This window comes from Pyxicephalus adspersus, chromosome 8 (genome assembly GCF_032062135.1).
Source record: "Pyxicephalus adspersus chromosome 8, UCB_Pads_2.0, whole genome shotgun sequence".
Taxonomy (NCBI): domain Eukaryota; kingdom Metazoa; phylum Chordata; class Amphibia; order Anura; family Pyxicephalidae; genus Pyxicephalus; species Pyxicephalus adspersus.
This window is the reverse complement of record NC_092865.1, coordinates 48,422,918-48,433,380: the sequence shown is the minus strand read 5'-3', so window position 1 is coordinate 48,433,380 and position 10,463 is coordinate 48,422,918. Positions and strand designations below refer to the sequence as shown.

At 42.5% G+C, this 10,463-nt stretch overlaps 1 protein-coding gene across 5 annotated transcripts in view; it reads left to right on the top strand.

Moving 5' to 3' along the window:
- Positions 1 to 10,463, top strand: part of TMCC1 (transmembrane and coiled-coil domain family 1) — a 61,617-nt gene that overhangs the window by 48,649 nt on the left and 2,505 nt on the right. For 4 of the 5 annotated variants that reach the window (XM_072420498.1, XM_072420500.1, XM_072420502.1 and 1 more), the window contains 2 exons: positions 4,877 to 5,137; positions 5,572 to 6,272. In XM_072420498.1, the coding sequence (XP_072276599.1) occupies positions 4,877 to 5,137; positions 5,572 to 6,272 (962 nt within the window). Of the gene's footprint in view, positions 1 to 544; positions 756 to 4,876; positions 5,138 to 5,571; positions 6,273 to 10,463 lie in introns of those variants that run through there. The other variant, XM_072420501.1, reaches the window with a different exon arrangement.

Here is a 10,463-nt window from a genome sequence, read left to right as displayed (position 1 = left end):
TCTATTTAATAATATTTTGGTCCGTTTGTAAATATCCCATCAAATCATTGAGTAAATCTGATTGGCTGCTGTCCCCAAAAATTGGAACAGTTTTGGAACAAGCACAAAGTTGTGTGTAATCCTATCCTAACATTCACCGCATTTTTTAAACGTCCTGCCAATAATCCTTTCTGTACCCAGATTCACTCCATAATTTCATTGGCTCTTAGATATTCCAGAAATGCAGTATATTGCTTGGTTTAATGTTTTTTGTGATTTTTTTTTTATAAAATCTGACAAATATTTTGCTGTCTTAGCATTTTACTACAAAACCTGTGACTATTCACACCTTTTGTTTTTTCACTATAGGAAATTGCCTTAAGCAGCTTTATAAATAGATATTAGGATTGGAATCAGGATAACTGCAAATTACAGACTTAGTCCTGATATTAAAAGGCTTCTTTGTGTCCTTTTTCAAAAAATATGTTATTTCCCACAATCCTCTGTCCCTGGCCGTCCTGTCTGAATTTCCTATCCTGGAAGGAACTTGTAAACATTGTGTGTGTACTATTCATTCTGCAGCCTGGCAAGCAAAGGGTTAGCTCACCTCTTTCCTGGAGCAGCTCCACCCCGGGGGAGGGACCGGCTGGCTCATCCCCTGATTGACAGTTTCAGGTGGAGAGATACCTCAGTACCAGCTGAGAGCTCAGGCATGCAGGAATCAGCACAGGACAGACATGCACTGGGAGAAGATCCTGAGACTGCACAAACAGGAGGTGAGCGGGGGTCACCCAGCCCTAGAGGCTGCTGGGAACAGGGGACACTGGGCTCATAAAGGGTGGGAGGTAAGCCTTGTGCTGGGTGCTCGTACATAGCACTGGCTTTACACACAGCAGCTAATGTACAATAAATACAGTCAGTGTGTACTGATTTTGCACAAGTCTTGTGATCAGCGTTCCTTAATCATTGTGGTTGATGGTGCTTTGCACAGCTTATTATCTCCCCTGGTCTTGTTGTAGTATTTTGCCTCAGGATTGTAACTTGTATATGTTTGTTTATACAAGGAGACATTGTGATCATCATTTGGGGTCAGCAACCAATAGGACAAAATGTTTTACTAACCATGAAACCTCAACATTTGCTCTGATTTGTTAGGAATGAAATAAAAAAACAATGACAATTTTTAAATAGAAATAAAACACTTTGTATTTCCCCCTTCAGATCCGTTTCGCTTCCACTATTAGATATGACTTTATAATGATAAATCTTCCATTCATCTTTTGTATGGCCACCTTGTAAAACATTGTTTCAATTTAGAATCTGATCATCTGGAATCATCATGTGAATGAAGCCACTGAAATGAAATGATTTCCCAGGAGTTCCCTGGGGCTGGCATCACCTTGGCTTTAATGGTTGTTCTATTTATAAGTATTACTTATGTGTTTAATATATCCGTTTGGTGGCTACATTAAGCTATCTCGGCTCTGGCTGTAGGACGGAAGAGTAATAAAACACGTTAAGGGGCAGGCATTGGGTGCTGGGATATTTCGGGATATAAGGACATGCTGGGACTTGTTGTTCCGGAGATGCAGAAGTAGTCACAGGCTGGCTGCGGTTTGTCAAGGCATCAGACGCGTCCCAGGATTAAACCGCTGACCCAAATCTCACCTGAAATGTAAAGGATGGCTGCTCCTTTTCCGTGTGCTTTGACTCTCCTCTGGTTCCTCTGGCTTTTTTATTCCTTTTATAGAGAAATTTGAGAAATGATTGCAATAAAATTAGGTCGGTGTTCGGTTTCTGCTGCTATTGTCTATAATAATCAGTGGAACAGCCCCCTACACAGGCAGTGCAGTTCTTGCCGATGGCATCCCAGGGGTCTTATTTCGCCATTGTGCGCTCGGCGTTCTGTATACGTCACTCCTGTTTTTTTCTACCAGAGTTTTCTCATTTTTATTTTCAGGTTTTAGGAAATCTCACTCCTGCCATATAACTCCATATAAAAATGCCTCATACCTGATTGTCATGCTCATCCTTTTTGCTTTGGAATCTCTGACCTATGTAGAAGTTCCAGACCGTGGATTCCAAATTGGAACTTCCTTCAGGACGGGGGTGCAAGGTTGTTCAATCAGGCCTTAGCCTAGCGCTATTTGCATTTACTGCTGCCAATGCTTTGAGGACCACAAAACCATACCAGGCTGATGCTTTAGGTTTTAGTGGTTCCTAAATGTTTGCTATGGTTCATTACCTGTCCATGGAAAGATTACAGATGGGCACATTTTTTGTGTCCTCTAAGCAGATAACAAACCCCCAAAATATCTGGGTGCTGTTGTGTTATAGACAGGTGAAATGTGTGGCTTCTGATGGCTAAAAGACCACTGCAGCTTCGGGAGGTCGCAAGGCATGCCAGGGCATGCAAGTCCCCAAGTTTGCCACTTTATCAGCTCCTCCATCCATAATGTTGAATTGGATCTATTCTTCTACAACAATGGGCCATAGGGGTGTAAATGATCATGTGACCAGCAGAGAAGACATTGCTGGAGTGCCTCTGGAGGCCATAAAAATTTCATTGTGTGCTGCCACAGTTTCCAAGTTAAGGAGATTTAATATTTTAGGCAGGAGAAGTGAAAAAAATACCAGAGCAATGGATTAGTCTTCAGCTTTTATTTTTCATCAAATATAAATACCCAACGTGTTTCGAGGGGTCAAAAATCCCCTAATCATCAGGGCTTAATGTCATCAATAACTGGGAGCTCACAATTATTATTTTAATTGTGGCATAATATTCCCAGGTGCTTATAGTGAATAGCAAGCGAAAAAGTAGATATGGACAGGGCAGTGAATTCACACAGCAGTGACCCATTCAGATGTTCCATAGCTGACCATAGATCAGAAATTTGTACCCATTCCATTTATTCCATTTCTTGTTTTATTTTATCATTCTATGACCTAAATGCTTGTTGTGGCCATTGGTTTTTCCACTGCTAGTTACTTACCATTCAGCAGAAAAAAAAATTGGTACCATACTGTGAATTCTCCCCCCAACCCCCCGAAATGTGACCAATTCAGCTGGTACATGAGTTTGATACTGGCCCTCTTGTGACCACTCAGAATGGCCCATTGTTCCATAGGAAGGAAGGCCTGGTACCTTTAATCCATTCATCCATCTCCTGACCACTGTAAGGATTTAGAGATTACACAGGGAGGGGTGGAGGAGAAGGCTGTGACAAGTAATCCAATTACTGATCTGTCTTCTGCACTGAAGACACCGTATTAACCCCGTCCATGCTACAGTGGGCTGTCGTGGAATCTGCATCTGCTCCCTACTTACTAATACTAATAACCAATATTGCTTCTGCAGAGGGGGTGGGAGAGCAGAACAAACAGCAAATAGCTAATTTACAAATTTCCTCTACTGCACTCAATATTCTGCAGGCCCAAATAGGACACCAGACAGTACTATACCATTACCGAGTTCAGGGCTGCTGAAACTTGTAGTTCCATAATGACTACAATGTGGTTTTTGTGCGATGTGATTGATCCCACTGATGTGTGTTAAGCTCTTGTAATTGGGGGGGTATATACCAATTCCCCCTTTTTTTTAAGTGCGCAGGCTTTGTGTTCCGTATATGCTCTCCCGGAGCAAATCAATAGGTCATGTTTGATTTGACTGGAAACAAAAAGCCACTTTAGACTCTGTATGTGCAGCGTGCATTGCGAGAACACACTCTGCACCACGTGTAATTGCACTGCACGGCGACATTCATTTAGATATGATACAACACAAAGAATGACATGCGGTAACACCCTGCAATGCATCTCAAGATCTAAAAGGGGTTTTTCTGAGGGTATCTTGGCCACCCCTTACCTGGAACAAGCATGCAAATAATAATTTCTGACTTTACTGATATTCACAAATCTAATTGAGCTCAATTGATCCTTGTGCTAGCTAGACAACAGAATGAAAGAGACATCCTCCATATGTCTCTCGGGAAAGGTTTGCAATTAAATAGATGTCAATTAACATTATTGATACACAGATATCGCTAAAGGTGACTACAAAAGATGATTCTTGCAAGCTCCTGCTGCTTGTGACCCTTCCAAATGGGTCAGATAGTGCAGGGGAAGGGGGTACCTGCTATCTGGCACACCTGAAGGTGTCGGGTAGCTGCAGAACCCCCTAGTTCTGCAAGAGAGGTAAAAACTAAACTCGCCACCTGTACAGGTATGTATTTAAATGGGTCCTTCATCCATACATCAAAAACCAACCCTGACACAGCTAAAGCAAAAGGTGCCAATATTCATGAATAGTTCAAAGCAATTTGCAGATTTGTTTGAAAAGAAAACATTTGTGTTGAAAATCATTTGCCATTTTTTTCCCATGTTCCCCTATTTCCTAGTCCCGTCCTGAGCTCTGACCACATGGCCCAGTATTGATTGGGTGGTTAAAAAAAAATTCAGGACTGCAAAATGTAAAGGACTAGTCACTAGTATTGCCTACAGTCTCCCTCCAGCTAATGTTTTCCCATTAATGACTTACCCAGCCTATTTCTGCATTGTGTCTTTGTGGAGGCTGCCATCTTGGCTGAGACAGGACTTTGCTTCCTGCGATCGGAGCTTCCAGCAAGCAGAACAGTAAGCAGCAGTGCGCAGCAGAGCACATGTTCTCCAAACACAGAGGCTTCATGGGTGTAAATCTAAGTAGTTCCTGCTGGGTCACAAGGGAACCATAAAAGGAAAAATGGCATAAAAGGGGCATTAAAAATAAATTTCCTAGTAAGAATTGTTTTTTTTTTGGGGTTATTACAGAATTTTATTGATCTGTTACTATCTATTTTTTAATCTCTTTCTCGCTGTCTGGCATATAAAGTTACATATTACCATTGTTTTGTCTCTGCAGATCGATCGATTAGAAGGTGGTACTTTGTCTCAGGCGTCCAGTATGGTGTCCTCGGGGGCGGACGGCATGCTGGCCCCAGACTCAATGGATGGAGCAACTGATCCTCAACGCACCAAGGCCGCCATCCTGCAGCTTCAACAGAAAATCCTCAAGCTAACTGAACAAATCAAGATCGAGCAAACTGCCAGAGATGACAATGTGGCTGAATATCTGAAACTGGCCAACAATGCGGACAGGCAACAAGGTGCTCGCATCAAGCAGGTGAGAAATATTCTGTTCATACACAACACTTAAAGTAGACACAAGATCAGCAATATTTTTCATGTTGACGGTCAGTAATTTAGATTTTGTCAGAGGGTGTATTACACTTTCCCTCCTCACAGACTGGGGCTCCTGAAATGCTTTTCTTTTGGGGCTGGAAATGCTTGTATGTCCATATTTGATATCCTATTGATAATCCCAATGCAAGGCAGTCAGACAGTCTCTCCTCAGCCTACAAGGCCTTCTGTCACATTAGATGGGATTGGGCTATGAAGCAAATGCAAATCCAATATATCTTGAGCAGCCCTGTAGTTTCCTAAATCTGCTGTACGCCAGTCCAGGTGAGCCATGGCAAGAGGCTGATGCATCTACTTACTACTCTTCCTCACCATCTCAGTCATTCTGTATAAATGTTATTCTCCTCTCATCTTCAGGTATTTGAAAAGAAGAATCAGAAGTCTTCACAAACCATCCTTCAGCTGCAGAAGAAATTGGAGCATTACCACCGCAAGCTGCGCGAGGTGGAACAAAACGGCATTGCACGCCAGCCTAAGGACGTACTGCGGGACATGCATCAGGGACTTAAGGACGTTGGGGCCAAAGTTTCAGGCTTTAGCGAGGGTGTGGTGGACAGCGTACGAGGGGGATTATCGAGTTTCTCTCAAGCTACCCACTCGGCGGCTGAAGCCGTGGTATTAAAGCCCCGAGAGTTTGCGTCCTTGCTTCGCAATCGGTTCGGCAGCAGTGAAAACATTCCATCCCTGGATGATACATCTGGTTTGTCTTCCACGCAAGGAGAGGACATGACTCCGGGAAAATACCCGGCCACCCTGAACATCTTACAGGCCAGCCCAAAGTATGGGAGTGAAGAAGATTGCTCTAGCGCTACTTCAGGATCACTGGGAGCCAACAGTACCAGCGGAGGTCCTGGTGGAGGAGGGGGAGGCGGAGGAAGCTCCCGAACCAACACCTTGGACATGCATGGAGGACTGATGGGATTTGAAGTGGTGATACAGGAGATTCATGAAATGCGTGAAACTCAGAGCCAGTTGGAGGAGTCTCTGGAAGGACTCAGGACTCAGTATCAGAGCGATTACTCCTTCATCCTACAGTCTTTGCAAGAGGAGAGGTACAGGTAAGTCTTGGTCAAAAAACATGGAAAAGCTCGAGAATTTTTTTTTTTTTTTAAGAGGATGGCAGCCCCTGTTTTGTGAGCCAACTCTTCAATAACCACCCAAAAACAGCCAAGGTGGTTACTGAAAAGTGCTGAGTGGTGCACCCAGCTAAGAGGGCCTGGGGAAAACACTGCTCAAGGTTCAACTTACATTTGTGGGAAGGTTTACATGTCTGATTGCTGTTTGTGTCCCCATTGGTATGATTGGGAAATCTCTTCAGTGGGTACACGGGCTGCAACAAAACACATTTGTATTTTCATAAATTTGTAGAAGGTTTAGAAACTTTCGTATTAATATTGCATTCTCTGTGACTTTATATCCCAGAACAACCTCTTCCCTCATTTCTTTTCCTGGACCAGTCAGTAGAAACCTCCCCAAGGAAGTCACAGACGGCCACAGTAAAAGCTTTACAAATGTATGGCCAAGTCCTGAAAAATAGTTCTGGCCTATCTTTAGACTGTGCAGCTAACCCAATTTAAAACATTCTGCTGTTTTACCAAGTAGTACATTTTTCCTTATTTGTCCCTTTTTACTGGGATTAGAAATAGATTTCCCGACATCACATTTCATCCATTAAAAAAAAATCGCATCTGAGTCTATTCTTATAATAATCCGCAGACAGGCTTTTTACCAACTCTGTGGTCAGTGACCGCATGTCTCTGACCCCCGCGTCCCCTCTCTAGTACGGCAAGGTCTGTCTAGACGTTTCCATTGAGCTTGAGCAGTTACTGAAGTGATGCATTGTGGGACTTAAAGTGGAACTGTTATCAAAAATTCACCCTGTGTATCCATGTCATCAACTTGCGTTTTTAGCTTGGGTGAATGAATGTCTTTTATGGCATAATTTAAAAAAAGGGCTTGTTTATGATAGAGGACAGAAATCTGAACAATGCGTTAAACTCCTCACAGCTAATCCTATTCATAGAATTTGTGCAGAGATAAGCAGGCATTGAAGCCCCACAGAGTGTTATGATTGGAGGAGAGCAAGTCATATGACTTGTTTGTTAGTTACTCTCAACATTCTCTTCTCAATAGATTAGAGGGAGTTAAATGATTGCAGGGGAGCTGATTCTATGACTTTGACATCTCCTCTTGGCTTTTTTGAAGTCCCTATATTCAGAAAAAAATATTTTTTTATAGTTTGGGATAAAGTGAAGACCTAGAATTCCTGATCTAATGACCTCTTCATTACATTCTGAGTCATTCACTCATACTGAAACCAGAGACAGCCAGGAAACTGGTATTTTAGGAGGTCAGCTGCTGTCTCATCCAATCCAAATGTCTCTTCTCCCCAGTCCTAAAGGAAGAAGTGCAGAGCTCTTGTGAATTTCCAGTTCAGAGCTTTTACTCTGAGAATTGTATAAAGCTGGCAGCTGTATTTACATTTTATCAGCCACCGAGAACTGAAATATTGGTGTGAATGATGGAGAAGATATCCCTGAACTTTGAGCAAGCTCAGAGTATTCAGGTAATCAGCTTCAGGTGGTTTTAAACTTTAACCTGCATGTATTAGTTGACCTTTTTCCTCACATTAAAACTGAACTCCAATCAGATGAAAATAATGCAGCTTTGTACTTATTTATAGGTTATCTATTTTAAATCAAAGCCATATAAATATCTGAATACTTAATATGAGCCCCTTGCAGTCCTTGTAGTGATGGCAGAGTGACATAGAGATGAGCTGATCCTCAGAGCTTCTCCTCTTTGTCCAATCAGAGGATGGGGGAGAAACAAGACCTGTAAGTGTTGGGGAACTGCAGCAAAGTAAAATCAGGTCTTCAGCCCTGCCAGACAGGGTTGTGCTTTGTGGAACGTGTGTAAATTTCAGGACTGGATGGACACAAAAGCCCTTGTTCAGTAATACTTCTCCCCAATATGTAGTTTATTTTGCAGGTTGGCATTTAGCTTAAAGCAAAGTCCAGCAATCTCTAAGTAGCATTTTCATTATCCTGCTCTTAATTCTGTCTGTACAGGCTTTTGAAGTGTCCTTTCTGTCTGGGATGGATGCTGGAATGCAGCAATCAGTACATATGGCGCTGTACAATCAGAGTGACGCCATAGATTTACAGCGGCTGATAAAGCCGCTCATTTACGCTCATCATTGCTCGTAATTGGTTAACGTCACCTGTTCTCTCTGCATTACATAATGTCCATTCCACCCTCTGCTGATCTGACTAATCCTAGCAATCACAGGACAAATATTCATTATTTTTGCTGATTGCCACAAAGATCTTTCACAAGACGGATGGCTAAAAATAAATAATGCCAGAGCCAATCGCTTTATACTTCCAAACTTAGCAGCCGCAAAATGGAAGAAAACGTGTTTTTAGTAGGTGGTGGTTTGGCTTTTTTGACAAGTATTGCCCCAGTTCCTTTCCCGTTAGTTGGATATCTACAGACGAGTTGAAACAACAAAAACACTTCAGATGAAATACTTAAAAATACCTAGGGGTTCAGTGTTCTCCCCAACCCTTTGTAGCTGGGTGCTCCACCCGTCACTTTTCCGTAACCACCTGGCTGTTTTTGGGTGGTTACTGATGAGTTGGGTCACAATACAGGGGCCGTCACCTGCCTACAATTTCATCCCACCCGGCTTTAAAAAATTTTTTGTTCAACACTGGGGTTGCTGCTTGTGGGCACCTAGTGATGACTAGGTGCCAGGAGTAGAAAAGTTGGGGGCAGGATGTCTCCAAACATGGCCTAAAGAAATAATAATGTTTACCTTATACAAACACAACATGTAATACATAGGAAAATTTAATCTTCAGCCTTTATTAACCCCTTTGCACCCAAGGAGCCCATAAATTAAGGTTCAGGTCTTTGGGAACCCCAGGTAAAGGAAATGCATTTCGAAAATGTTGTTGGTCAGTGTGACGAAACTGAATTCAATGCATATAGCCAGGTAAAGATCAATGGCAATGATTGTTGGCCTTCCTCGATATATCTCGATCTATGCAGGTGCCATCAGACAGGAGCACAGCTTTAAGGAATCCCTGGCGACCTTTGGAGCAGCCCTAGGGTACTATGGAACCCTGGTTGAGTATGGCTATACTTCATTATCTGTGCAGGTTCATTCAACATAACAGCTGACTTGTTAGAAATTTTCCAAACCTAATAGTTACTGCTTAGCTGCTGCCTACAGTTGCTTTGCATAACACACATCAGGGCTGCCAAGACAGTGGTTTACAATTGAGGACAAAGTGACATCATTTTGGGAAAGATCACCCCCCCCCCCCTATCACATGACCTGGAGTTAGGTGTGATGTCAGATATTGAGCCTAAAGAGGAACTAAACTGAAAAGTGCCTAAAAAAAAAATACACTTGCCTTCAATCCCGCAAGGCAGTCCGATCCATCCTGGGGGTCCTGCATCGGGTCCCTACGCTGCGCATGCGTCATGTCTGCAAATTTTTCTCTGATACATTTTGAAAAAACAAAACAGAATTTTTTACTTTACATTAAAGGGTTGTCTACCCTAACTTTTTTTTATTTGCTGCATTTTTGTACGTTAAATATACCATAAGGTTCTGATAATTTTATGTAATATGTACAACAAAAACTAGTTCCATCTATACATCCAGCAAGCTCCAATCCTTGAGTAAGCTGACATTCTACTGCACAGTTCTCCCCAGCCCCTCTTAGCTGGGTGCACCACCCAGCACTTTTCACTAACCACCGGCTGTTTTTGTGATTACTGAAAAGTTTAGTGACAATACAGCAACCCCCCCCCCACACACACACACACACAGCTTCTTACCACCCAGTTTAAAACAATTCTGGAGAGAATACTGTACAGAATTATCATGGGTATCTTATTGGGTGTCTATTTACCAAAATCTGCATGCTTTGAGGAGATGCTGGGGTATTCTGGAAAGTCCTGTGCTTTACTAATGAGCCTTGTACAGAAGAAAGAAATCTCATTATGCAAATATCCCAGTGACTGAATTTTGAGTCCCATATGTGGCTTTTCTTGGAAGTTCCTTTTATGCATAGGAGTGGACTGACATTCCTGGAAACTGTTCTCCATATGACTGTGTGATATTGCCATGGAGCAGTATGAGAGCACCCCCTGCTGGTGATACAGAACATGACCCTATTGCAGTGACCACAACTGGTTGTAATACACTCAGCGATATATAAAGCTACAATCAT